Source organism: Dama dama, chromosome 24, assembly GCF_033118175.1.
Source record: "Dama dama isolate Ldn47 chromosome 24, ASM3311817v1, whole genome shotgun sequence".
Classification (NCBI taxonomy): domain Eukaryota; kingdom Metazoa; phylum Chordata; class Mammalia; order Artiodactyla; family Cervidae; genus Dama; species Dama dama.
In genome coordinates this window covers 64,434,640-64,462,354 of record NC_083704.1, presented here as the reverse complement: position 1 = coordinate 64,462,354, position 27,715 = coordinate 64,434,640, and the positions used below count along the sequence as shown (strand labels likewise).

The 27,715-nt window shown below is 60.3% G+C and overlaps 1 protein-coding gene across 1 annotated transcript; it reads right to left on the bottom strand.

Moving 5' to 3' along the window:
* Positions 1-1,043: 1,043 nt before the first annotated feature.
* On the bottom strand, positions 1,044-27,715 carry UROC1 (urocanate hydratase 1). The gene is made up of 20 exons (XM_061129055.1): positions 27,590-27,715; positions 23,208-23,338; positions 22,849-22,942; positions 21,804-21,863; positions 21,415-21,543; positions 21,246-21,307; positions 19,654-19,720; positions 19,432-19,575; positions 18,685-18,773; positions 17,448-17,510; positions 17,018-17,197; positions 16,234-16,331; positions 15,988-16,060; positions 14,739-14,860; positions 11,682-11,752; positions 10,482-10,580; positions 9,159-9,258; positions 6,444-6,525; positions 3,128-3,227; positions 1,044-2,092 (listed from the first exon to the last, which is right to left on the bottom strand). Exons 1-20 carry the CDS (start codon positions 27,713-27,715, stop codon positions 1,955-1,957), a joined length of 2,028 nt encoding a protein of 675 aa, XP_060985038.1. The 3' UTR covers positions 1,044-1,954.

The following is a 27,715-nucleotide window of genomic DNA, read 5'->3' as shown; positions in this document are numbered from 1 at the left end:
AAGAGGCCAGAACCCGGGTTCATAAACAACTTCTCTGGAAACATCTGACTACCGAGGGCCTGCTGCGCCAATTGTCCCCGGAGCGCAGAGACATGTCCTGACCTTCGCCCTGAACGCTGGGGGTGTGCTGAAGGTCAGTGGCCGCAGGGGCTGGGGACTCAGTCGCTGCAGAGCCGGTGGGGGTGGCACACTTTCTCTGGTACCTCCACACCTACCAAGTCTGTGGTCGGCTGCTCCGCCGTCCTCCTGGGCCTCGTGGTGGTGTCAGCCGTCCCTTCTCCCTGCTGGCAGCGGAGACGGGGGGAGGGGGCATGCTCACTGGTGGGCTCGGTGGGAGCCCAGGTAGGGTCTGGAGCCCTCGTACGTGGCCACAAGCCTCCTGAGACCCTGCCCTGAGGCTGGCCGAGCCCTGGCTGTCAGCCCTGGCCCTGAAGGACTCAGGGTGCTGGGTGGAAAGGATGACAGGAGGTCCTGGTCTTCAAACTGAACACACACATTTCCCCTGAGAAACAGGGAATGTTTGTGCAGATCCATACAACAGGGTGACCTTCAAGGAGACTTGTATCAACAAGTATCACTTACTCTCCTGACTTCAAGTAACTCAAAACCTGGGTTTGTTTTTTTAAGTGAATTTTCCCAATTTCTAAAAATTGGTGACAAAGTCAAAAAACTTTAAAGTGGGGGGGGGGCAAAAAATCTTCAACCCCAGGACTCTGGCCCCAGACTCCAGGATAGGGGACCCCTCTGGAAAGCCCATGGCGAGAGAGTGGAGCCCTCCTCTACATCCGGACCCCACGCTCGCCATGTGCAACAGAAGCCTGCAAGGATGGCTTGAGCAGGTGAGAACCAAGGAAAGGAGAAGGCACCCAAGACTGTCACAGTAGCACCCAGTGCTGCCAGAAGCCCAGGCACCTCTGATTTTCCACAAGTCTCCATGCGTTCAGTGATCCCCTCATGGTCACAGCAGAGCTGCTGTGCTTCCAGGCATCACACCTGAGACTCTGGCAGAGAGAAGGGGCAAAAGCAAAAATGTGACACAGCCACATCAGTTCATTTTTATTACAGCTTTCCCAGCAGACCCATCCAGCAGACTTCCACAGTCTGTTGGGCTGGAACCAGGTCAATGGTTATTCTTGATTACTAGGCAGGCTGGAAAATCAACTACTTCTTCTGTGTATATTGCTACCCAGACAACACTGGGGTTTTGTGAGCTCAGACAAAGGCAGAATGGCCAGTGGGGAGGAGACAGGCCATATGGCGTGGTTGAGACTAGACACAAAGGGGGGGGGGTGTCAAGTTTTTGGGGGCTCCTTGGAGACCCATCCCAAAAGTCTTTCTCAGTTTAAGCCTGTCATGGGCCCAGAGGGGCTCAGCTAAGACGGAGGACAAAGAATAAGGAATATGGTCAGAGCCAGGCTGGTCTGTGCGCCAAGGTTGTGGGTCCCTGGTGTGGACAGTTAGTCAGGGGTTGGGGGGCGATGGATGTTGGATGAGAATCTGGCCAAATGAACCCTGAGCCCAGGGGGAGGAGGAACTGCAGGCCGCTCCGTGGGCTGGCTGGCGCCCCACTCAGCCAGTCTTCTGGGCATCAGCCCCTGGAGTCCCCTCCACAGCAGGCCTGAGCTCCCCACACTGAAGGAGACCCTCACTGCCCGCCAGGCCCCCAGGGGAGCCGCGTGTTGAGAGCAGAGGGCCCTGCCTCGCTGGCTAGTCTGTGAGATGGGGATGCAGTGACATTGCCTCTGGGGTGGTGAGACGGAAGAGGGCATGCTTGCGTGTGTGTACATGCTTGTAAGTGCGCATACATGCTTGTATGTGCATGCCTGTGTGTGTGCGCGTCTAAGCACACCCGTGTGCAAAGCTCCGGACCCGGGGGAGCACGGCGAGCAGCGGGCTGGGGAATGTGAGGTGGGGGCGGGACCGGGGGCAGGGCACTGCGGGGAGCCCAGTCCCCTCACTGCCGCAGCGCCTGGAGCACACGCTCGTCCGCCACGGCGTGTGGCAGCGTCACCGCCACGCCACTGTCCTCCCGCATCGTCTGGCAGATGACCTCGTAGGCCGTGGGGCTCCCGGACCAGCAGCGGCGGGCCACCTGAGGGGCGGGAGGGGCGTGTCCTCTGTGCCAGGCCCCGCCCAGCCCGCGTGTCCTCCGAGCACACCACCTCGGCTCCACTTCAGGCCCTCCCCAGCCGCTCCCTTCCTCCCATCTGGCCTGTGTTGTCAGGGGCCCCCCGGACATGGCCCTGGCACGCCACCCGCCCCACCCGTTCCCTCCGGCTTCCCGGCCTCCAGGAGGAAGCGTAGCCCCCGTCCTGGGGGCTCCCGGGAGTCTCCCCACCGCTCTCCTAGGCCCGAGTCTAACCCTTGGCCCCTTGCAGTCGGGCTCCCCAGCCCCCTCCCCATTTCACTCACATCCTGTAAACCCGCCCCCATCACCCAGACCCCCATCTATCATGCTTCCCCTTTCAGCTCCTGATACGTGGTCCCTTAGGGATGGGGCCCTGCACCACACACACACACACACACACACACACACACACACACGTGTCAGGACACACACAGGACACACACACACACGTCAGGACACACACGTGTCAGGACACACACGTGTCAGGACACACACACGTGTCAGGAGACAGGTGGGAGGACACACACACGTGTCAGGACACACACACGTCAGGACACACACACACATTAGGACACACACACGAGTGTCAGGACACACACACACGTGAGGAGGACACACACACCCGTGTCAGGACACACACACCTGTGTCAGGACACACATGTCAGGACACACATACGTGTCAGGACACACACACGTGAGGACACACACACGGGTGTCAGGACACACACACGTGTCAGGACACACACACACGAGTGTCAGGACACAGACATGAGTGTATGCAGCTGTGCTCTCAGATGCACACAGAGGCGGTGGCCCCATGGACGCAGGCTGGCCAGGAAACAGCCCTGGGGAAACGCGGGCTGTCTGCCGTGGAGGGACACACTGGCAGTGGCTGGAGGGAGACACCGCAGTGGCAGGAGGGTCGCAGACCTTTCGGGAAGGAGGAGGGTCTGCAGTCTGCACAGGGGAGAGCCTTGGGGGATGCTGGCAGTCACTCACTCCGTTGGCGACGTCCCAGCTGAGCACCCTCCTGGCCTTCCGCTCAGCGTCCTCAGTCCCGTCCAGCACGAGGCCAAAGCCCCCGTTGATCACCTCGCCCCTGCAAGAAGCCAAAGGGTTTCAGGGCCACTCCCAGGCACGGACAGTCAGGGGGCAAAGGTGCTCAGCTCCAGGTGGCCTCTGCAAACCCGGGCGGAGGAGCCCTAGGCCCAGGAGGATGAGCAGAGAGAGGGAGCCTGCTCATGTCATGGAGCCGTCACTGGCCAGAGAACGGTCCCGGGGAGAAGGTCACACGAAGGTCAGTGCTGGCTGTACTAAGGAGACACTCGACACCATGAGATGAGCAGGAAAGCCCACAGAACTCAGCCACAAGGTCCTGGAGACTGAAAGCAACTCAGGGCGGAACAACAGGGTCGGAACTTCTCGGCCACGAAGCCCACGGCCCCGGGTCTGATGTGTGAAGGCGGCAGGAGCTGAGGAGGTTATGCAAATGGGAGTCCTCACTCGGGAACTGGGAACTGTGGCCGAGCCGTCAGCGTCTGCAGGGTCAAGCTCTGGGTGCAGCTGCCTCTGAGGTGGGACCATCGAGCTGATGAGAGGAGCTGACAGTAAGTGTCCTGGGAGACCAGCGTGGGCCCTGCAGGAGCCACGGCTCCTGTGACGGGTCTTCACCGTTAGCAGCCTGAGAGCATGCAGCTGTCACAACCGTTTGTCCCCAAGAAACAGTGAGACTTGTGTGGACAGGTCACCTCAGAATCCAGGCTGCTACCCCCCAGGGGCCCCATGGCACCATCACCCACAGCTGGGCAGGGACGCAGACCCCCGCCCCGACCTGCCATCAGGATCCACATATTAACAGGCCCCTCAGGGATGCCCACACACAGCTGGCTTCAAGATGTGCTCTGGTGGGGAGACAATGTCAGTATCTGGATAAAGTGAGGTCCCAGACCCCGTGGACTGCAGCCCGCCAGGCTCCTCTGTCCGTGGGATTCTCCAGGCAGGAATGCTGGAGTGGGTAGCCATGCCCTTCTCCAGGGGATCTTCCTGACCCAGGGATCGAACCTGGACAGTGCATCTGTTCCTCAGAGACACGGGCCTGGGGGCTGGTCCCGCCCACAGGGACCTGCACACCCTCCCCAGAGGGACTGAGGTCCACTGTCTCTACGGAGCTGGCCAACCAGTCAAGACCAGAGCCTGACCACTGAGTCTCCCGCTCTGCAGCCCACGGTCCCCATCTACACGGCAGCCGCTGGCTAGGACTGTGGGGCAGACGGCATGAGCCAGACCTCAGCACGCGGTCAGAACAGATGGGGCAGGGCGCGGAGACTATAGGGAACCCAGTGCTGACATGGATCGGCTCAGGAACAGGGAGCTGACATACAGTGGGGAAACCTGGAGCAAACTCAGAAACTTCAGGGCAAACCGTGACTTGGAAGCAAGAGACGCAGCTGAAACTGGAAGGAAGGCTGCGTGGGGGGTGGGGGGGGTGTTTTCCCACTGCATTTCCGGGAAGGTTTGCAGGAGTATCTGGTGGATTAAATTACACACACGTAAAAAAATAAAATAAAATAAATAAATTACACACGCGTGTGTCTCACGGATTCTGCAGTCAACCTGAGGCAATTTCCCAAAGGCACCCCCAAGGGCACCACGACTAACAGCCTTGGTGCCAGCGCCTCACGGGCCGCGCCGTCAGAGCCTGGGGGGCAGCCTGGTGGGGGGGCCCCATGGCGAGCAGTGCCCGAGGCCCTCATGTCCTGCCCCCCTGCCTTCTGCCGTCCTGGCTCCTATTTCAGGAATCTGGGGACGACAGATCTGAATCCAGACCCGGCTCCACCGCTGGCTCCGGCCCCCGCCAGAGGGATCCCGTCATCTCCAGAACCCACTCAGCGAGTCCATCAAGTCGGTGATGCCGTCCCACCATCTCATCCTCTGTCGTCCCCTTTTCCTCCCACCTTCAATCTCTCCCAGCATCAGTGTCTTTTCAGATGAGTCAGTTATTTGCATCATGTGGCCAAAGTGTTGGAGTTTCAGCTTCAGCACCTGTCCTTCCAGTAAATACTCAGGACTGATCTCCTTTAGGATGGACACCAGTTGTTCGTTTTTCTCAGCAGCGAATGGGACATTGTTACTTATAATGAGAAATAAACGTTTGGTCTTTGTCCACGGTTCCCAGCACAGAGCTCCTTAAACCCTTTTAATTTCCTGTGATGAGCAGGATGAAGGTGTCTTTCGTCCTGCTGATGAGGTGACTTTGGGAATTCATCCAAGGGGGCAGGGCTGGCTGCCGGAGGAGCCACCCTGTGACCCGCAATTGGAACCTGGGGCCCAGGCCCTGACCACCGCAGAGGGGGAAGGGCTGGAGGTGGAACCAGTCACCTGTGGCCAGTGATGGAGTCAGTCACACCCGTGGAAGGAGTCCTCCAGGGAAGCCCCAGAGGCGGGGCCTGGAGAGTGGCCGGCTGGGGAACCAGAACACGGGCATGTGTGGCCGCGCCTGCCCCGGCCCCTGCAGTCAGGTGATCCTTTGCGTGCTCACCCCATGTGCCTCCTCCTCTGGTTACTGATTCAAACCCTTTGACGTCTTTTGTCATTTTTTTCAGAAATCCCTGCCTTCCATGAGCTCCTCCAGCAAAGCAGGGGAACTGAGCAGGGCGCTGTAGGGACCTGTGATCTCCAGCTGGGGGTGAGGGGAGCACAGGTGATGCTGCAGACCTGTGACTGGGGTCAGGAAGTGGGGTGGTGAGTGGAGGGGGCCGGCCCTGAGGGACTGAGCCCCCAGCTGTGGGATGTGGTGTCCTCTCCAGGCTGAAAGCATGGGGCCTGAGCTGAGCTGAGCTGAGCTGCAGGACAGCCGGTGCTGGAAATGCCCACGGGCTGAAACTGGGTGCAGAATCAGGGACAACCTCGTAAGGGCACTCGTCTATGGTCCAGAACCCCAGCTGGCCCGTGGCTTAGGCTGGAGACAGGCCTGGCTGGGCAGCGCAGGGCCAGGAGCCAGGGAGCCCAGATCCAGGTTCCCACCGCCCAGCCCAGCCGCCCTGGCGAAGTCAAAGGACGGGGCCAGGATGACTCTAAGGGTTCCCTGGAGAACATCTGAAAGCAGCAGAAGAACCACACAGGAAAGGACGACTCGCGGTGTCCCGCGAGAGGCAGGAGACTGCATGGGGTGGGCTGGGCAGGGCCCCCACGTCCAGCTCACACAAGGAGCCCTCAGCAGAGAGAGCTTGGAGAGACAGGCGTGGGATGTGGGAGGGCCCCCCGAGACTCCCAGGGAGCCCCCACCCACGCCACTGGCCCTCAGGAACCTTCTTACCAGCCAACACCACCGCCGTTGTGCAGGGCGACCCAGGTGGCTCCACGGAACGCGTCGCCCACAAAGTTCTGCACGGCCATGTCTGCAGAAAGAGAGCACGGTCAGCCCCGGGCAAGGCGGCCAGCCTGGGCCAGGGTCGGGGGTCAGACGGGAACCAGGGAGGGCGACTGTAGGAATTGCAGACACTGCGTTCTCAGAGCCCAGTGAAGCGGGAGCACCAAACGAGTGCCCGATGCCCACTGCCACCTGCCCAGCACGGGCACAGGTGCAGCACCCCAGAGGCACCGAGGATGGAGGAACTGTCGCTCAAGTGACAAAGAGCATCAGTCCCACCCTTCAGAGAAAGATGCCAGCAGGCGGGGAACAAGCTGCACGCTGCGGACTGCTCCTGGGCATCACTGGGCGAGGCCCCAGGGCAGGCAACCAGACAAGACTCTGCAGGGAGATAGGCACCCGCACAGAGGCGGGAACCGAGCCTCACCACTGTCCAAGGACCTGCTGAAAGAGTCGGAGCCGCCCTGAGACCACTGCCCCAGGCCAGGGACAAAGGGCCTGGCCCCCGGTGGGCTCTTCCTCAAAGCCCCCGCAGAGAAGAGGCAGGGTCCCGGGAATGACTCCACCTCACATGGGGCTGTGAGATGCACCAGAACAAGGCCAAGGAGCTACCCACCCACCCCTGGCTGCCTCCTGAGACATCGGGGCCCTGCCCACACTTCGACCCAAGCCTTGAGAAATTGATTTCAGACATCGGGTCTTCAGAACTTTAGGGAACACGCTCGTGCTGCTTCCAGCCTCTAAGTTAGTGGTCAATTTTTATACTGGTCGAAGAATACCAATGTAAACTACATTAACATCACAGAACATGAGAGCCGGCAGTATCAAGGATAAAAGGGGGCGTCTCTGGTGGTCCTGCAGTTAAGACTCTGCGCTTGCAACACAGGGGGCCCGGGGTGTGATCCCTGGTCGGGGTACTAGGATCCCACGTGTCGCATGAGGCAGCCAAAAAATGTTTTAAAATGAAAAAAGAAAAAGAAAATGAAAAAAGAAATAAAGAGAGTCGTCACAAGATGGTAAAGAGGTCAATTTCCCAAGAAGAGACAATACACATAAACAAGGGCACGCCTGACAACATAGCTTTAAAACACGGCACAGCGGAGGACGACTGTGGAGGGAACAGACAAATGCAGAGTCGGGAACTGCATCACCTCACTCTCGGTCATCTAGGGGACATGTCAGCAGAAGGTCAGCAAGGGTCCTGACCACAGGAGGAGCATTATTAACTGACTTCACCTAGGTGAGATGTAGAGAAAGTCCCTAGCACTTCTCTGGTGGTCGAGTGGTTAAAATGTCACCTTCCAATGAGGGGGTGCAGGTTCCATCCCCAGTTGGGAGCTAAGACCCCCATGTGCCTCACGGTCAAAAAACCAGAACATAAAACAGAAGCAGTGTTGTTACATATTCAATAAAGATGGTCCACATCAAAAAAACCGCTTAAAAATTAAAAAAGAAAATAAGAAAGAACAAGCTCCCGAGTAACAGCAGAATACATGTCCTTCCCAGGTGCGTCAAGACGGACCACCTTCGAGGCCACAACACGACCCTTAACACAAGTGTAAAATAACAGGATGAATACAAAGCAAGCTCTCAGACTATATTGGAATTAACTCAGAAGTCAGTAACAGAAAGATTAACTGAAAAATCTCCCCACATTGGAAATTTAAAAAGATACTTCACAATAATCCATGGTTCTAAGACTATGTACCAAAGGAAATTTTAAAGTATTTTGAACTGAATGAAAGTAAAAATATATTTTGCAAAAATCGGTAAGATTAGAGAGAAATTCATAACATTAAAATATTCTTATTAGAAAAGAAAGCCTTATGAAACTGGAGAAAGAAGAGCAAACTAAACTAAAACAGTAAATAGGAAGAAGGTCATAGTAAAGATAAGACTAGACATCAATCAATTTGAAAGCAAAAAAGTAATAGAAAAAAAATCTAACTAAAAACTTCTCTGAGAAGATCAATAAAATTGAAAAATGTCTAGCCAAGCTGATCAAGGAAAGAGAAAGAAGACAGAAAAGACTAACATCGGGAAAGACAGTGTGAACCCAACAGATATTAGAAAGATAATAAAGGAGTATGATTCTATCCCCATCAGTTTCACAACTTATATGAAGTGGACCTATTCCTCAAAGTGATGTGCACTGGTGTTCCTGGGTGTCCACTCCTTCCCTGGGGATCCCATCCATGACGGAAGGAGCCTCGGGTGCTGGGGACAAGAAAGCCCCCAGGAGCAGAAGGCAGAAACTCTATGTGATGGTAACAGCCCCTCACAGAACCTGGGCTGGGGGAGCTGACATGACTCCCACACTCGAACTCAGCGCATCCTTCACAACAGAGAAGGACCCGCTGTTGGCCCCATGTCACAGACGAGGACCCTGAGGACCCTCTGCAGACCCCTTGGCACGTGATGGGGCCAGCTGTGCCCAGCTTTTGGGCATCCACCAGCCCGGTCCACTGGCTCCCGCTCACATTTACAACTGTGTCCCGTGTCCCAGAGCGGCCTCCGTCGTGGGCTGGTCACCCTGGGCCTTGGCCCCTCAGAAGCCAGCAGCCTTTTCCACAGCACCGTGACAGACTGAATGAACCACTTGATTTTTACATAAAATTCAAATCCAACAGAAACACATCTTAGACGCGGCGTCCTCCTCACCTGCACAGAAGGCAGAGCCGTCGTAAATGTTGGAGGTCTCCCGAAAGGGGCTGTCGGTGCCACTCACGTCATGGTGGTCTCGGCTCAGGACCACCGGTGCCTGCGGTGTGGAAGGCATGAAAGGTCAGCGGCGGTGTCCACTGCCTGGCCCGGGGCAGAGTTCAAGGGTCAGGCCACGTCAGACGCCCTTTGGACGACCCCGGGGAGCAGACCCTCTGCAGGAGGGCGCAGGGGGTTCCCACGCCCCTCGCCCCGGGTGACTGCCCAGAGATGCCCCTTCTGTCCACCCAGAGCCCGTGCGGCCCCAGGTGCTGGCTCAGAGTCACCGCTACCCTGTCCACAGTCACCACGCCCACTTTACGGAGCCCCAATCTCAGGGCTGCAGGGACAGGCCGGGGCTTTGGCGCTCATCGGAGGTCGCAGGAGCTGCCCTGCGCTTCGGCAGGCCGGGCCTGACCCCGCTCTGCACGGGACCCCCAGCCCCGTGCGCTGGCGCCGGGGACACTCACGGCTCCGCCTGCAGCACGGAGCCCAGTCCTGACCCTACGCGCTCTCCTCGCTCACTTCACCCGCGGAGCGCAGCACGCCCACAGCCCGCGGGCCGATGGCCTTGCCCACGCATCCACAGTGTCCCTCCACCTGCACCGGGCGGAACCCTGTCTGCCATGTGCTCTGCCGGGAGACCCGTGTTGGAGCAAGGTCTGCACCGGGGCGGGGCGGGGGGGGGGGCGCTCAGGAAGGAGAAGGCGGAGGGAGAGGATGGGGATGAAGACGCGCCGTACACGCATGCGCCGAGCGAGGTGGGCGGGGCTGACTGGAAGGAGGCGGGAGGAAGGAGAGGCGGAGAGGGAGGTGGGACGAAGAGGCGCCCTGCGCGCATGCGCTGAGCGAGGTGGGCGGGGCTGACCGGAAGGAGGCGGGAGGAAGGAGAGGCGGAGAGGGAGGGGGACGAAGAGGCGCCCTGCGCGCATGAGCTGAGCGAGGTGGGCGGGGCTGACCGGAAGGAGGGAGGAGGAAGGAGGAGGCGGAGAGGGAGGGGGACGAAGCGCCGAAGCAGTAGCGCCCACAGCTGTACAGCCCACAGCTGTAGCGCCATGTGCGCATGCGCCGAGCGAGGTGGGCGGGGCTGACCGCTAGGGAGACGGAGAAAGGCGAGTTGCCGCGATGTGAAAGGGACAGTTCAACAAAGACAGCCTGAAACACTGGAGGGGAAGCTACGCTTTGAGGTTACAAGTCTCAGAGATGGCCCCTGACTGCCCAGAGTCTCACGGCAGGGCCCACAGCAGAGCCCGGGCTTGAGGGCTGGCCTGGCGGGGCGCCCACCTTGAGCTCCCCACGGGCGATGGCTTGGTTGAAGGCCATGGCGATGGCCACACGGCCTTTTTGGTCCGAGTACAGGATCCTGGCCTGGGAGCCCACCACCTGTGGCGAGAAGGGTGATGCTCAGGAGACACGCCCCCAGCCGCTGGACGGCAGTCGCGGGAGCCCAGCCCCATGCCCGGCCCGCGTGTCTAGTGCAGTCTGGGGGCGTCTCGTGCAGATATCCCTCCTGACCAGTCACCTCAGGGCTAGCTCCAGGGGCTCCAGGCTGACCGACTCTCTCCTGGGAGGTGACCTACTGTGCGTCTCCGTCAGGCCCCGCCCCCATCTCCACCTCCTGCCCCACCCCCCCCAGGCCCAGGTCTTCAAATCCAGCGGCGATCGCCGTGGACATCTCAGGCACTGGGTGGTTGGCATGAGGGGTTCCGCGGAGAAACACACGTGCAACCACTGGTACAGGCGGCGGCCGCAGTCTGGGTGGATGGGGTTGGACTGGGAAGCCCAGGAACGGGGGCCACTGCTCGGGGCAGGTGCGGCCGAACCCCAGGCCAAGGACCCACTGGTGCAGACGCGGCAGCGTCCAGCCATCAGAACCAAACGCCCGTCTTTTGTTTGGTCTCGGCGCATCCGGCCGGCTGCCTCCCCAGGCCTGTGCACTGGCTGGTCCCTCTGCTTCCCAACTGTCACCCCCCCGACCCAGGCCCGCTTAGGCCTGAACTTGCAAGTCAGCTCCTCAGAGACACCCTTCTGCTACACCGCCAGCACCCCCCACCCCCAACTCCCTGGGTCATCTGATCTGTGGTCACGCTCACAGGCACAGAAACACCCATCTGCCCTGCCCTGGCCCCGCAGAGGTCCTGCTCCAAGCCCCGCACCACAGCCAGGGGCTGTTCCACCTCCAGTATCTCCACTGTGCAGATGGGAGAGGAGGCCTAGAGAGGCCAAGCCACTCACCCCAGGTCACACAGCTGAGAAGTCAGGAGGTCTGGCTTCAGGGACCTGCCTGGCCATGATGGGAGGAAGGACCTACCTGACCCAGGTCGCTGCCCCAGAGTCCAGGCCACCTTCTGAAAGGCTTCTCTGTACAGTGCCCCTGGGCGAGGTGGCCAGTAGGGACTCCCCAAGCTGTCCAGATAGTGAGCAGCATCTCACCTGGGGCAAGGTCCACACCGCCCCACCCCCACCCCCCAGCTGGAGCCTCACCAGCTGGTGCTTGGCAGCCTCCTGGATCCAGCGGATGTTGTCCACATACTGGAGCTTCACAGCCGGGGTCACTGCAGGCAGGGGAGGGGGTGTCAAAGGTACCAGAGCCCCTGCCCCATGGTGGGGGCACACACTCCCGCTGCAAGGCCGCTGGGCTAAGGCACCCATCTGCACCCACCACTGGACCCCGAGCAGGGTCGGGATGCCCCCACCCCCAGCTCCCCACCAGCCCATCTGACTTCCGGCAATGGCAATGCCAGCAATAGGTCGAGTCAGCACTCGACCCGCAGCGAATATCTAAGGAGCATCTGCTACGTGCCAGGCTCCAGAGCCAAGACTACTGCAGGCCAAGAAGGAAACAAGTGCAGTTGAGACTGGGGTGGGGGGTCAGGGGACCAGGGGCCTCTCTGGGGAGGTGACACTCAAGGCAAGTCCTAGATGCTGAAGAGGAGCCAGCTATGTGGAATTGAGGGAACAGCATTTTGCAGAGGGGGCATCGAGTACAGAGGCACTGAGGACTCTCGAGGTAGGACAGGCAGGCAGTTAAGAGTGGAGGGCTGGAGAAGGGGGGTCCGCCAAGGTGCTCGTGGGAACAGAATACTAAATCTGCAGGAATTCTGTGAGCCTGTGGTTTACAGATGTCTATAAAGTTTCAGTCAAATAAACTGAAAAAATTGTATTAAAAATGAAGTTAATGTTCCCACATCACTTAGTGACGTTCCTGCTCCTTACTAGGAGTTGTGCCCCGAGGTTTTCTGGCTGGTGGACACCCTGCTCCCGCTCCATGCGGAGCCTCGCTTGCTTGAAATCGCCCCTGGAGGGTGGTTACGGTGGGAACACCAGCAGTCACCTGGCAGGTTGAGGGTCTGCAGCTGTACAAACATCCAGAAGCTGGAGGAGGCTCCACCCAGATCACAAAGGTGTGATCACTCACCTAGAGCCAGACATCCTGGAATGTGAAGTCAAGTGGGCCTTAGAAAGCATCACTACAAACAAAGCTAGTGGAGGTGATGGAATTCCAGTTGAGCTATTTCAAATCCTAAAAGATGATGCTGTGGAAGTGCTGCACTCAATATGCCAGCAAATTTGGAAAACTCAGCAGTGGCCCAAGGACTGGAAAAAGTCAGTTTTCATTCCAATCCCAAAGAAAGACAATGCCAAAGAATGTTCAAACTATCACACAATTGCACTCATCTCACATGCTAGCAAAGTAATGATCAAAATTCTCCAAGCCAGGCTTCAACAGTACGTGAACCATGAACTTCCAGATGTTCAAGCTGGATTTAGAAAAGCCAGAGGAACCAGAGATCAAATTGCCAACATCAGCTGGATCATCAAAAAAGCAAGAGTTCCAGAAAGAAAAACATCTTCTTCTGCTTTATTGACTAGGCCAAAGCCTTTGACTGTGTGGATCACAACAAACTGTGGAGCATTCTTCAAGAGATGGGAATACCAGACCACCTTACCTGCCTCCTGAGAAATCTGTAGAAGCAACAGTTAGAACTGGACATGGGACAACAGACTGGTTCAAAATTGGGCAAGGAGTGCATCAAGGCTGTATATTGTCACCCTATTTATTTAACTTATATGCAGAGTACATCACGAGAAATACTGGGCTGGATGAAGCACAAGCTGGAATTAAGATTGCCAGGAGAAATATCAATAACCTCAGATATGCAGATGACACCACCCTTATGGCAGAAAGCGAAGAAGAACTAAAGAGCCTCTTGATGAAAGTGAAAGAGAACAGTGAAAAAGTTGGCTTAAAACTCAACATTCAGAAAACTAAGATCACGGCATCCAGGTCTATCACTTCATGGCAAACAGATGGGGAAACAATGGAAACAGAGACTTTATTTTGGGGGGCTCCAAAATCATTGCAGATGGTGATTGCAGCCAAGAAATTGAAAGACACTAGCTCCTTGGAAGAAAAGCTATGACCAACTTAGACGACGTATTAAAGAGACATTACTTTGCCAACAAAGGTCCATCTAGCAAAGCTATGGTTTTTCCAGTAGTCGTGTATGGATGTGAGAGTTGGACCATAAAGAAAGCTGAGCGCTGAAGAATGGATGCTTTTGAACTGTGGTGTTGGAGAAGACTCTTGAGAGTCCCTTGGACTGCAAGGAGATCCAACCAGTCCATCCTAAAGGAAATCAGTCCTGAATATTCATTGGATGGACTGATGCTGAAGCTGAAACTCCTTTGGCCACCTGATGCGAAGAGCTGAGTCACTGGAAAAGACCCTGATGCTGGGAAAGACTGAAGGCGGGAGGAGAAGGGGACGACAGAGGATGAGACGGTTAGATGGCATCACTGCCTCGATGGACATGAGTTCGAGCAAGCTCCGGGAGTTGGTGATGGACAGGGAGGCCTGGTGTGCCGCAGTCCATGGGTTCGCAAAGAGCTGGACACGACTGAGCAACTGAGCAGAACTGAACTGCCTCAGTTTTCTCCCGAGCCAGGAGGGGTGACTCCGCCCACAAGGTGGCCCCGCCCACAAGGTGGCCCCACCCATCAGGCTCTCCTCCTGGGTCCCCTGACCCTAAGCCCCTGCCACTCATCTCAGTCAACCCAGATGTGGGCGGCAGGGTGAAACTGGGCCTGGAGGACTTACAATAAACTGCAAAGGCTGACCCACTACCAACAAGAGAAGGCTGCCTGGGCCCAGGGAGAAGCCGCAGAGCAACGGGGCAGGCGCTGTGACAGGCAGGGGGCCGGGGAGGTGCCATAAAGTAACTGGGTCCTCTTGCCGCGTCCACTATACAAGGAGGGTCGGCGGCTGGGCCAGGGCCACCCACGGGGGGAGCAGAGCCACGCTGTGTCCACAGACAGCCTGGGGCAGCTCTGACGTGGACACATTGGAGCAGCCTGGACACGTGGAGGGGGCGGCACAGGTCAGCGCAGGGCTGGCTACAGGAGCCCGAGCACCGTCCACAGGCGACCCCGGAGAATGTGCCCTGTGCCCACGGGGCCGGGGGGGGGGGGACCCTGCGTCCAGGCTCCGGGCACTGCCAGGCAGGGGGGCCACCCGCACACCAGCATCTGCAGCCTCACCTCCGCCAGCAACAATCCCCTCCAACGCAGACGTGGCCAGCCGATCTGTGACCGCCAGGTCCAGGGGGTCCCCCGAGGTGCACACCCAGCGGAAAGGCCCAAAGCCCTGGGAGAATATGTCCCTGCAAAGGCAGACGGCTCGTCACCGGGGGGTGGGTGGGGGTGGCTTTCGGGCTAGCCACAGCCCCAGGAGCTGGGATCGGCACGGTTCAAGGTCAGGGAGGCCGCAGATGCTCCAGAACTGACGGGGTGAAGGCTGTGCAGGAAGTACGGGGGCCTGTGTCGTGAGTCAGAGCGTCGGCGACCAGCAAGGTTGCCGGAAGCCTCTCAACCAGCACGTGCAGCGGTCCCGCCCTGCCCGCCCCCTGCAGCGGTCCCGCCCTGCCCGCGCCCTCCATCACCACAGCGTCCCTCCCAGAGCTGCAGCTTCTCTGGCTGCAGAAGCAGGGAGCTGGGACACAGACAGGCAGAGCTTCCCTGAACCGCAGTTAGAGACCACCCGAAAAACCAGGTGGGAGTGCACAATAAATAGAAACTCGGCCCGTTTGCTGGGACCTTCGAGGGGGCTCCAGGCAGAGGGGCGCAGGCCCTCCCTAGGCTTCGCGCCCACCCAACCTCTGCTGGGCTCCCTTCCTGTTGCCCCTGGGGACCCCCCCCCCCCCAGTCTGTGGTCGAGGCCCCACTCTGGCCCTCTCCCCTCCCACAATGAACCTGAGAAGGGTGCTGGCCTCTCTCATCCGCTCCCCTGCCCCCGCCGGGGTCGGCTCTGCTGCACACCCGGGGCCTCCCGCCCCACCCAGCTGCCCCGGCGCGGACTCCACCCTGTCTTCGCCCTGCAGCAGCTGCCCTGTTCCCGCTAGTTCAGGCCCCCGTCGGCCAGGAAGGCGCAAGGGCTGCAGGGACGGGGCCCTTGGCCACCCGCTCGGGGCTGGAGCGCCCCCGAGGGTTGCGCAGCTCCTCGGCCACAGCGTCCAGGGCCTGGTGGGGGTCAGCCCTGAGCGCCCGGAGGTTGGGGTGCTCTCCGGAGGTGACCTCAGGCACGGCCCCCAACCCCTGTTCTCTCCCTGAGACTCTGCACAGACTCTCACGTTTTCAGCTCTTCTCCCACTGCCCGCTAGGGTGGAAACCCCACAACCGGGGCCGTGGCCACCTGGGACCAAGCGTAGGTCTCAGCAGGCGGCTTGAGCAGTGTGAGCATGTCTGCGGACCTGCGTGTATAAGGACTGACGCTGGGAGCGCCCCCACTCACCCCATGATGTGCTGCACGTAGGAGGGGTAGCGGAACTCTGTCCTGTTGGTGCCCGGCTTCCCCACGTCGGCCCCTGTGCGCACAGATGGGTCCAGAGTCACTGGGAGAGACCGAGGCCCTGCGAGGTGGAGGCCTGGCAGGGCCACCCCCAAAAGGCATGCCAGGACCCGTCCTGCTGGTTGCAGCGGCGGCCGGCCAGGCCTGCAGCGAGGCGAGTGTGCCCGGGCCCCCTCCTGCCTCCCTCACCAGCTCTCTGGGCTTCCAGGAGGAAGGCGTTGCCATAGTCCCAAAAGAAGAAATGCTCCCGGGCCAGCCTGTTGATAGCTGAGACGTGCCTCCGCAGGCTGCAAAGGAGCGGTCAGCAGTCAGCGCAAGCGCCAGCACCACTGCCCGCCGACGCCTCCGCTCTCGACTCTGCCCTCTGCGGACTCCTCCCCATGGGACTCCTCCCCTCCTGACTCCACCCCTTCGGACTCCTCCCCTCCGGACTCCACCCCATTGGACTCCTCCCCTTCTGACTCCACTCCTCCTGACCCCACCCGACTCCTCCCCTGCTGACCCCACCCCTGCCTGCTCCACCTCCAGCACCTCCCACTGGGAAGCCCCCCACCCCTGGGGTTCCTCAGAGTCTCTCTCCCTTCAGGGAAGACCCTGCAGGCAGTCACTCAACTAGTGCCTACAGGTCCCAGCCAGCCGGGCACGGGGCCCAGGCTCCGTGCTGAACAAGCAATGACCTCTTCTGGAAGCGCCTCGGGCTCCCCCTACCAGCATCTACTCAGCACCCAGAGGTGCTGGAAGCTGCCCCCAGTGTTTTGCACCCCAGTCTATCCCCAACATCCCCATGGAACAACGCACTCATGACCCTGTCTGACAGAGGAGGGGACAGAGGCGCAGAGAGGTTAAGGGTCTTGCACAAGGCCACACAGCTGGTGGTGGGAGAACCAGGCAGAGGACGGAGCCACCCTATCCAAAGCCCCAGCAGGCGGTGTGCGCCCCCACCCCTCGCGCGGGCAGCCCGGGCCCACATCACCTCTCCTGGACCAGGCCTTTGAAGGCAGTGGGGTCAGAGGCCATGAGGCTCTGGGCCTCTGCGAAGCCCAGCTGCACAGGGTAGTAGCCACCATTGAACGGGTTGTGGCAGGACGTCTGGTCAGACCCCAGGTCCACCAGGAGTTCCCCCGTGGTGTCCAGTTCATGGACCAGGCGCTCCCTGCGGGGAGACGGCCGGTCAGGGCGGGTACTGCCAGCGCCCGAGCTCAGGGTCCATCCAGGAGGGCACACAGTATTCCTGGCCTACAGGCCCCGTAGCCAGGCATGGGGCTCATCTGCACCCCGTGGCCAGGGTGGGGGGTCTGCCGTGAGCTCTGCCAGGGCCATGACAGCCAGGAGCGCCGGGCCAGCATCGGGACTGCGGCCAAGGGCTCACTGGGGGTCCTCAAGGCAGCCAGCTCCCCACTCACCAGAGGTCCACCACGTTGCCATGGTAACCAAGACTGAGCACCTCCTTCCTCTTCCTCGCTTCCCTGCAAGGGGCAGGAGCAGGACAGGCGGCCCCGTCACTCCTGCCCAGGGCAACACCCCAACATCCCGCACCCCAGTGCCCAGCTGGTGAGGACACAGAGGCCCGGGAGGCACCCAGAGCACCGCATGAGTGTGTGGCTGGGGACCCATGAGGCCCCCGGCCGAGCGGCACAGCGGGCCGGGGGGCCCTCACTGAGGACTGGCTGACAAAGGTGCAGCCCCGGCCTGCTGTCTGGGGGAAAAGGAGACCTGAATACACGAAAGCGGCTGCGGAAGCGTCTGTTACTCTGATTTGGACTTGTGTGTGTGTTTCTGTGTGTGACTGTCGGAGTTAAGTGCCCAACCTTTGTGTGAGTGACAAAAATTCAGAGATGACAGAAACGGCACAGTGGTTGGACATGTGTGAGCATGTGCGTGCCCATGAGCATGCAAGTGTGTGTGTGTGTGTGTGTGTGTGTGTGTGTGTGTGCAAGTGCATGTGTGTGCACCTGTGTTCCAGATGCACCCACAGGGTCATGGCCAGATCAGGTTAAGACCCTCCCTGCCACACAAGGAGTTTAGAATTTCTCCAGTAATTAATGCAGTGTTTTCAGCAAGTTTTCAAAGATCTGTGTCAAAAGAGTCTCCAGTCTCAGTAATGGGAGTATTTCTTAAAAAGTGTCACCTAAGTCCCCTTGCGCCCCTGGGCAGGTCTCATCACAGCAGGTGAAGCCCTCTGTGCCAAGGCGAACTCCCCCCACAGGAGGTGCTCAGCTCCGCAGAGCAATCAGCTGAGAGAATGCTTCAAAGATAGCATCTGAGGAGCGGCCTCCTGGTGGCCCTGCCTGTCCCCATTGAGAAATCTCAGCAGACGGCACACAGCTGGGAAGGGTCCCGGGACCCTGCACCAGCCTTGGTCCCCGTGGGGAGGAGCCGCAGGTCCAAACGGATCCTGTGGAGGTTCAGCAGCTCCGAGCAGCGCCTCCCGTGTGCCAGGCTCTGGGCTGGGCACTGAGGCACAGAAGGGAGAAAAGTAAGACGTGGTCTTTGCCCAACCGTAGCTGAGCGAGGGGTCACCCGCAGGATGACGGATGTCCGTGAGACCGCGTGTGTGGGCAGCACAGACGCACCGGGCCACTCCACACTCCCAGGAGCCAAGCATTCCCAGCCCACTCTCCCCCACGCCAAGCCTCGCACCTGAGTCTTTCGATGCAGCGGTCCAAGCTGTCGGTCACTTCCATCAGCCAGCCTTGCCGGTGGCGTTTCATGAGGGCCGCGCCATCCACCTGGGGCCGCAGGGCAGGGGTGAAGATCACCCCCTTCCCAACAGGGCGGGGCGACCCTACGAGCTGCTGTGAGCCGCCTCCTGCCTCCACGTCAACAAACCCGGATTTCACTCAGGGAGACGCTCTGCTCCCAGCTAATCCCAACTGCCCTCTCACGCCTTCCCTCCATCCTTGTAGATGACAACATCCATGTGAGCCCGTACTGACCAATGTGGTAAAACGAGTTTCTAAGGCGTTATTTTTCTGCTAGAGCCAGCCATAGCTGGCATTCCCCCTTCTGTCTGCCTTGAATATAGATGAGGGGGCTGGAGCTGGGGAAGCCATTTTGTATCCAGGAGGGAAGCTCAAGAGACTCTAGAGATGTTGGCCCTCGCCCACTCTTCCCCCTGACCTGACAGCTCTGTCCTGATGGCGGGGATCTCTGCTCACTTATTCACAGGTTTACCATCTCCCGGCTGGACCCCAGGGCCCCAGGGCAAGGGAGGCCAGGTCCTGGGAGCGTGGGTCCTGGGAGCGTGGCTCCAGGCCCAGCAGTGATGGGCACTTGGAAGGCAGGGGTGTCTGCCTTGCTGGGATGGGAGGGCAGAGGCAAGAGCAGGGAGGGCAAGGGCGGCAGGGGGGCTCTCGAGGGGGCGGGGGGCTGCCCCTGAGGGCTCACCTCTGCGATCACACCGATGCACCCCACGATCACGGCAGCTTTGGCCTGAGCCCCGCTCATGCCGCCCAGCCCGGAGGTGACGAAGACCTTGCCGGCCAGGTCCTGGAGCCCCAGGTAGCGCCGCCCCGCATTCAGGACGGTGAGCTGTCGGGGAGGAGGAGGGGTCACCACCCTCGCTGGGTCACCACCTCCAGCCCCGCGGCCCCGCGGCCTGCCGCTCACCACTGTGCCGTGGACGATGCCCTGGGGGCCGATGTAGCAGTAACTGCCCGCCGTCATCTGGCCATACCTGCCCGCGGACGCAGGGGTGTGAGCGGGTGCTGGGCGTCTCCCCGCCCCACTCCCCCGGGTCTGCGGCGCCCTGTCGCCCCCACGTGCATCGCGCATTCTCCTTCAACAACCAAAGGAGGCACTGGGAGTCCACCTGCCAAGGCAGGGGCATGGGTCTGATCCCAGGTCCGGCAGGATCGCGCGTGCCTCAGGGCAGGTGAGCCAAAGTGCTCGAGGGCCCGGGAGCTGCACCCACCCGGGCCCGCGTGCCCCAGAACCACCACACAAGCAATCCCTGCTCATGACAACTGGAGGAAGCCCGCACACAGCAACACACCCACACAGCCAAAGATGAGTTCATTAATTAATCAAAACAGAAACCTGCAGAAAAGGTCAGTCCCCTAGTTTCTGGCACAGTCGGGGCACAGCGCTCGAGGGGTCGCTGTTATTTACATAAAGGGCCCATTCCGATGACCAGGCCGGCGGGGGCATCTCCACATGTCAGCACCCGAGGTGAGCCCCATGGCAGGCTGCAGGAGCCCCTCTCCCTGCCGGTCAGCGGGCGGCTCGGCGGGCCACAGAACAAGGCTCCCGGGAGCAAGCCCCCGGCCTGCTGAGCCCTCTATGCTAGATCCGGGGAAGGAGGCGCCCACGTGCGCCACGTGGTGGCCATTCAGCACTGGCATCTTTGGCCACATGATGGGAGGTGAGAGTGTCTGCGCTCCCCAGTGACTGTGAGGACCCGGTCCACCAGCCCCCAGCAGCCTCCCCGGCCCCCTCCCTCCTCTGGATTGAGGGCGGATCCTGGATCTCACACATCCAAACTCCGAGCCAATCCCAGAACTTGGGCCAAGCACAGGGCCTCTGGGAACCTCTGCTTCCTCTTCTGATAAATGGGGCATAGTTATCCTTGCCATGCAACCTTGTGTGAATAGGACGATTGTGCCAACACAATACCCACCCACCAGGGAAGCGGTAAAGCCCGCCATGGGGCATGCTCCCCCAGGGCCGTGCTCCCCGGGGCCCCATCCACTCCCGCGGTGTCCCTTCATTTGCACACAGCTCAGGGGCCAGAGCCATCACCACGCCCCCTTTGCAGCTAGGACCTGAGTCCTTGCAAAAGAAAGTGAAGTCGCTCAGTCGAGTCCGACGCTTTGCGACCCCGTGGAAGGTAGCCTACCAGGCTCCGCCGTCCATGGGATTTTCCAGGCAAGAATACTGGAGTGGGCTGCCATTTCCTTCTCCAGGGGATCTTCCCAACCCCGGGATCGAACCCGGGTCTCCTGCATTGCAGACAGACACTTTATCGTCTGAGCCACCAGGGAAGCCCCCTTGCAAAAAGTAGGATTCAAATTGCACATTCGCTCACTCACACATATATGAAAATTGCAGGGACATCCATGAAAACGAGAAAGAAATGTGTAAATACGGAATCTCGCTACAGAGCTTTGATGGTGAGGGCTTTTCAGAGCTGAAGTCACCATCTCTGTGCCGTTTTAACCACAGGACCTGGCCAAGGCTACAGCATGAACCACAGCACTTACATGGTTACCCCCATGGCAAAGAGCTTCTCATACTCCGTCCTGGAGGAGTAGTTGGGAATAACCTGCAAGAGAGGGTTGGGCAGAGGGCTGGGGGCCACGCCCTGGCTTTCGGGGGCGACGGCTTGGCAGGTGGGTGGTGGCTGGGCCTCCCCGCGGCCCCGGGACCCACCATCCCATTGGTGATGACCAGCCTGGGGGCCTCGGGGCTGCTGGGAAAAAGGCCAAGCGGGTGTCCGCTGTACATGACCAGTGTCTGCTCCTCGGTCATCTGGGCCAGGTAGGACATTGTCAGCCAGAACTGCCAGAGAACGAGGCACAGGGGTGGTGAGGGGGGTCCCCACACTGGCCCCAAGTCCCCCCACGGGGCCCCCCACTCCCCTCCAGCGGCCCCACCGCAGGACCTCTGACCTCTGGGATCTCGGGCATCAGGGAGGCAGAGCTTGAGCCCCAGGGCCAGTCTGCCAGGTGTTTCCAGGCCGGAGGCCAGGGCAGAGGTAGGTGGTGGACAGGCCTATGGTGGGCCCGCCCCTGCCTGCCCACACAGCCCGGGGCCCATACCTGCGCCCAGTTGCTGAACACCTGCCCATTTCCTCCGTAGGTCACGAGCTCCTGGGGAAACTGTGGAAGACGTGGGGCCGCCTGAGATGGGGGCATGGGGAAGGAGGCCTGCAGCTTGGCTGGGCTCAGGGGTCATGGCCCCCCAAGTGGCCGATGGCCCTTGGAGGAGGAGTGGGGGGCTGGGGGGTGACCCAGTCAGGGCTCAGCAGAGTGCTCACATCCTGGGACCCTCCTGCCATCAAGTAAACTCTCAGGTCCCCCTGAAGGCTGTCCTCTCTCAAATACGGGTGCTGCAGGACAGGCTGGCATGCAAGGACGCCAGGACAGGCACATGTGGCTAGACCCGCGTGGACCAGCACGGCCACAGGCTGCTGTCAGCAGCCTTCGTGCCTTGAGCCAGGGCCTGCATGACAAGCTCTAGGCATGACACCCACTGCTGGTTTCAAAGACTTGGTAGGAAAAAAAAAAACGCTATAAAATATCCTGATTTTATATGATTACATGTTGTGATATTTTGGATATACTGCAACCAACCACAGTATTCAGCCTGTTCCTTTTCAGTTTTCACGTGGCCACCTACTCCCGTGTTCTGGCCTGGAGAATTTCATGAGGAGCCTGGCGGGCTGCAGTCCAGGGGGTCACAGAGAGTCGGACGCATCAGATGCAAAGTGACACCTTCTGAGGCGGCTGTCATGGTGCCGGTGCCTGGAGGCGGTGGCCAAGCGGGGGCGCCCGAGAGGCGGCGACGAGCCCTCCCTGCACTGGCTTTGCAGCTTCCCTCATAGCTCGGTGGGTAAAGAATCCGCCTGCGATGCGGGAGACCCGGGTTCGATCCCTGGGTCGGGAAGACCCCCTGGAGAAGGGACAGGCTACCCACTCCAGTGTTCTGGCCTGGAGAATTTGGGGTCGCAAACATCTGGACAGGACTCAGCAACTTGCGTCTACATCGCGTCTGTCGCTGCTTCCAAGTAGAAAGCTCGCGGGTGTTGCCAGTGCTCACGTTGGTTTCCAGCTGCCGACCCCGCCCGCACTTCCGGGCCGTTACCTGTGCCACAGCCGGGTCCAGGTTGTTCATGATCATTAGCATGATGGCTGCAGCCGCCCTCGTCCGGCAGGGGTACCGTTCCACTGGGTAGGCCCTGCAAGGGGTCCAGCTGCCAGGCCAGTCGAGGGGCAGGCGCCTGGAAGCTCGGGTCCCGCCTCGTCCCGGCCCGGCCCCTGGCCCTGCCGGCGTGGACGGCCAGCCCCGGCATCAGCAGAAGGCGCCCCCACTAGGAGCTCCCACCAGCAGGAGGTGCTCTCGGCCGGCCCCTCCCCACCACTGGACAGGCTCCAGCCCAGAGGAGGCGCACTTCACAGCAAGGCCTCTGCTCCAGGGGGCCAAGCCGAGCCTGCGGCACTCACCTCATCTCCAGGTCGGGGCAAAAGCGGTACATGTAGATGTGGCCGTAGAGCCGCAGCTCCTGGGCAAACTCGGGGGCCAGCACCTCCTGGACATCCGGGGGGAAGTAGCGGAGGGCGTTCTTCAGCGCCAGCTGGCGGGGCATCAGTTGGGGGGAGTGGTGAGGGCGGCAGAGTGTGTGGGCTCCAGGCCAAGCTCTGCCCTCCTGGATGTGCCTCTGCTCCACTCAAGAGACCCAGGGCCCCGAGACTGCCCATTTCTCACCCCAGGCCCGCTACCCTGTCACCTCCTGCAGGAAGCCTTCCCTGATTGCCCTCTGGTTCTCTGTCAGCAGCCTTCCAGTTCCTCCCTCTGCATGCTCACTGGGCACCAGGCTGCTTGAGAGGGACATGGCCTGTGGCCTGGGCTACAGTGGGAGGTGCTGCCTGCCTCCCTGCATGTCCTCCCCTCCCCAGGCTGAGCATCTCTGCATGCTCCAGGGTGGGTTTGTCCCCTTGGTTCTCAGTCTCCCCTGGGCTCAAGGAGGGTGGGGGGTCCCACCACACCCCCCTCCCCCATGCTCTCCCTCCCAGCACCCAGGAGGAGCCTGCAGACCGGGAGTGGGGTGACTCCCGGATGTCAGGGGTGGACACTGAGGCCATGCGTTCAACCAGCCAACCCTGCAGAACAAACTCCTTTAGGGGGCGTGATAAGGAGCTGGTGTGAAAGTATTCATTCAACACACACTCGAGCCTCAGACAGGCTCTAAAAGGCGATGGCAGAGGCGGCCGGAGAGAAGCCTGCAGCCTGGCCTGGGCCCTGAGGCACCAGCTCGCGTGCAGGGGAGAGGGCCGGCCCCGGAGACAGAGAGCGCCGGGGGCTGAGGACAGAGGCCGGCGGGGGGCGGGGGGACAGCCTGACCTGTGCGCCCCAAGTCCAGCACCGCACATCAAGGGTGCCCCTGGGGGCCGAGGGGTGCGTGGGGTGGGCGGGGGAAGGATGATTCTGGAAGGAGTCGAGGGCGAGAGGGCAGCGGGGAAACCCCAGCTCAGGAGTGAGGGGACTTGAAAGGTTTGCACGGCAAGTGCCTGGGTGACTTCAACGTGGAATAAAAGCACATGGTTCCTGCTCCCTGGGGAAAAGCGATCAGAAATGTGTGTGTCTCCCTCGCAAAAGGTGGCTGGGAATCTGCCCACAGGGGGCTCCCAGGCTCACCCAGAGGGTCAGGCGCATTGGGTGGGCCTACCCTCAGGGTCTCTGAGTCTAGTTTCTGGCACGAGGGAGCCACTATAGGAGGGCCTGTGCAAGTTACATGCAGCGACGGGGCGGGAGGGGCACGGGGGGTGCAGGGGTTAGGGTTAGAGGGCAGGCGGGGCCCGGCGTGAGCTGGAGGTCAAGTCCTTCAAGGTCATGTCAGGCCCACGACACAGAGACTGCGTGTTTTCTTTTTTTTAAATCAGTGAACAGCTTGTAATCAGAGCTTGCAAGTGAAAACAAACATTGACAGATGAGTTTCAAAAAGAGTTTGAGTTTCAAAAGAGTTTCAAAAGCAACACGTAACAGGCACACACAATCACCCTCCCCGGTAGGGGTTGATCTTACACGCGGGCCGGAACACATCCCGCCGGACTCCGGCTCCCTCTGTTTCATTTTCTAACGATCTGATAGACTGGGCCTTGTCTGAGCCCCGCACCCCTGGAGCCCAGCCCCATGGGGTCCTCACCAGAACTGGGCAAAACTGAGGCCAGACCCGCCAGGTCCAGATTGTGGGTCAGGCTCTTCCCAGCAGTGCAGGGGGGGCTCTCCAGAGATTGTGCCTCGGGTCCCAGACCTCTGCACCCCAGTCTATATCCGCACACGTAACTCTCTGATCCCTGCACCTCAGTCTGTATCCGCACACGCACCTCTCTGATGCCTGCACCCCAGTCTGTCTCCACAGGTCCCCGACCCGCACACGCACCTCCCTGAGCTGCCGTCTCCTCTTTCGGAAGACAAGCGGACGGCACTCCTTCACACGGCTGCCTCGGGGCCCGGCCGAGTGGACGTGGTCAGCGCCTGGCACGCATGGGCTGCACAGGGCCAGCGGCCGGAACGACCGTCTCCACACTTATGGCTTCCACGCAGGGCATCTGTCTGCCCCCAGCTTCGTGTGGGCCTGGCTCTCTGTGGGCAGCGGGCTGGGCAGCAGGCCAGCCCCTGCCCGACGCAGTGCCTAGAGGTGGCATTCAGCCTCTCTGTGACCAGGCCAGGCCTGGCTTCCCAGGTCCACACCCAGCTCGGGCCTACACAGGGCTCTTCCACCCCAGTTTACTCTGCACAGACCCGTCTCCACGTGGTCACTCACGGCCTGCAGAATGGCCTCCCGCTCAGATTCCCCAGTCTGGGAAACTTGCCCCTGGCGCCAAGACCACCTCCTCCAAGAAGCCTTCCTCGGTTTCTCCTGCCCGCTGAGCTCTTTCAGGGTGTTGGCTCGGCACACACTCCTGTTTGCTCATTGAACAAACGACTCTGGCGTCACCGAAGACCCAGAAGTGAGCCCCACTGAGCCTCACTCTCCAGGAGCTGCGGGCAGTGTGTCTGCAGTGGTGGGAGGTCCAGCACAGCCCCCTGAGGGTGGGGTATAGTTTGGGGAGTGGTCACCAAGAGCAGCTGCATGTGGGGAGGGGTGGGGATGCCGGGGACGATTCTAACAGATGTGACAGGAATCTTCCTCCACACCACAGCCGACCACACTCTGCAGGCAAACAGAAATCTACTTACAGAAGCTCCAGGACTTTGGCCACCTGATGCGGAGAGCTGAGTCACTGGAAAAGACCCTGATGCTAGGGAAGATTGAAGGCGGAGGAAAAGGGGATGACAGAGGATGAGATGGGTGGATGGTATCACGGATTCAATGAAGCTGAGTTTGAGTAAACTCTGGGAATTGGTGATGGACAGGGAGGCCTGACGTGCTGCGGTCTATGGGGTCACAAAGAGTCGGACACGACTGAGTGACTCAACAACAACTAGTCACAAAAGAACTAAGCGGGGAGCACGCTTTCGTTCATCCAAACTTCAACAACACACTGATGAGGAACAGCCTCAAAAGAAACCAGCCTGTGTGGACAGCTCCCACTTAGAGATTTAAGAAGGACACACACACAATCTTGTGTGCACCACAATGTGTGTGGAAGGAGACACCAAAAATTAAAGAATGTTATAACACGTGACACATCTCTCTTAGGACTACCTTTAAAAGCTGATGTTGACATTCAAAGGGACATTTAGATAAAACAGAAAAGCAGCCCCGGGAAAGTGTGAAGGTGGTGGCTGAGGACGCTGTGCCAGGTTTGGGGTGGTCCAGGAGATGCCTGGGGGTCCTCCCGCAGGCACCCCCCGGGACTGGACATGTGGCTCCTCCAGGGCCCTCCTCTGCCCCGACCCCGCTGGAGGCCCTCAGTTCAGTCCCGCTGGGGCGCTGTCGGTCAGGGTCCCCCCAGACCCCGGCCACAAGCTGAGGGCTCGGGCCCACGAGACACCCCCACTTCAGTCCCTGATCGCACACCCCGGTCATCACCTATACTCGTGAGCAACCAGTAAGAACTGGGGGGTCCCAGCCCCTCGAGTTTGGTAATCTGCTAGCACAGCCCCTAGAACTCAGGACAAACTCTCCTTGGTTTTTGTACTGAAAGGACCTGAAGAAGGGTGAGCTGATGAGCAGGAACCCAGGGTGTGGGGGGGCTCCCAGGTGTGCCCACCACCCCAGCACCTGCTCCCTTTCAGACCCGGACACGCCGACCCTGGGGAGCGGCCTTGCAGTCCTTCGCAAGGAAGAGTCTGTCGCAAGGACTCATTCCCTCGTTCTCTGGCCTCCAGCCCTCTCTGGTGGATGGGGGTGGGGCCGAAAGGCCCAACGTGTAATCAGGGCTTGGACCCCGTGACCAGCCCCACCAGCAGCCCCCACTGCCCAGGGAACTGAAGTTGATTTAGGAGCTCGGTGTCAAAGACCGGGTCAAAGAGCAAACGCCAGCAGGAAGGAGGAGGTGCAGGGATCCACCTGCCCCTTCCTTCCTGGTCCCCAGGACCCCTGCCCCCACCCCCAGGTCCCAGGCCATCGGGTGCTCCTGGGAGGAGCGGGCGGCAGGCCCCCTGGGCCCTGGTGGCCCAAGGTCGAGGTGATGGCGCCCATCCGTGACCTCGAGCCTCAGGGACCCTCAGTCAGTGGGGGCCAGAGGCCGACGCCCCCCGGGCAGCCGGGAGGAGGGAGGCGGGTGTGATGGAGGCTGGAACGGGGGTGCCCAGCCTGTGGCCACCCTCACCGGGAACCCCGAAGGCCAGGGTGGTGGGTGGCAGCTGGTGGGCAAAGCCCTCCCAGAACTCCCAGAAGGCGAGCAGCCCTGCAGGGCGGGGGGGCTCAGCCTCTCACCTGCTCCTCAGTGGGGCTGAGGCCGGGGGTCCTGACCGGGGCGTGGGGCACCCCGGCCCACCGGCCCCGGTTCTCCGGGAGGGGCCGCAGGGGCAGGCCGGAGCATAGCGCCTGGAGGCTGCACAT

Bases quoted from the DNA above. Each gene is read 5' to 3' on its own strand.
- UROC1 (XM_061129055.1), bottom strand. From the start codon at position 27,715: ATGTGCAGCCTCCAGGCGCTATGCTCCGGCCTGCCCCTGCGGCCCCTC. The intron at 18,774-19,431 runs GTGAGCCCTCAG...CTGCGGCCCCAG, and splicing joins GCATCGGTGTGATCGCAGAG to GTGGATGGCGCGGCCCTCAT. The intron at 16,061-16,233 runs GTGAGGGAGGCA...CTGTGCGCACAG, and splicing joins CCTGGAAGCCCAGAGAGCTG to GGGCCGACGTGGGGAAGCCG.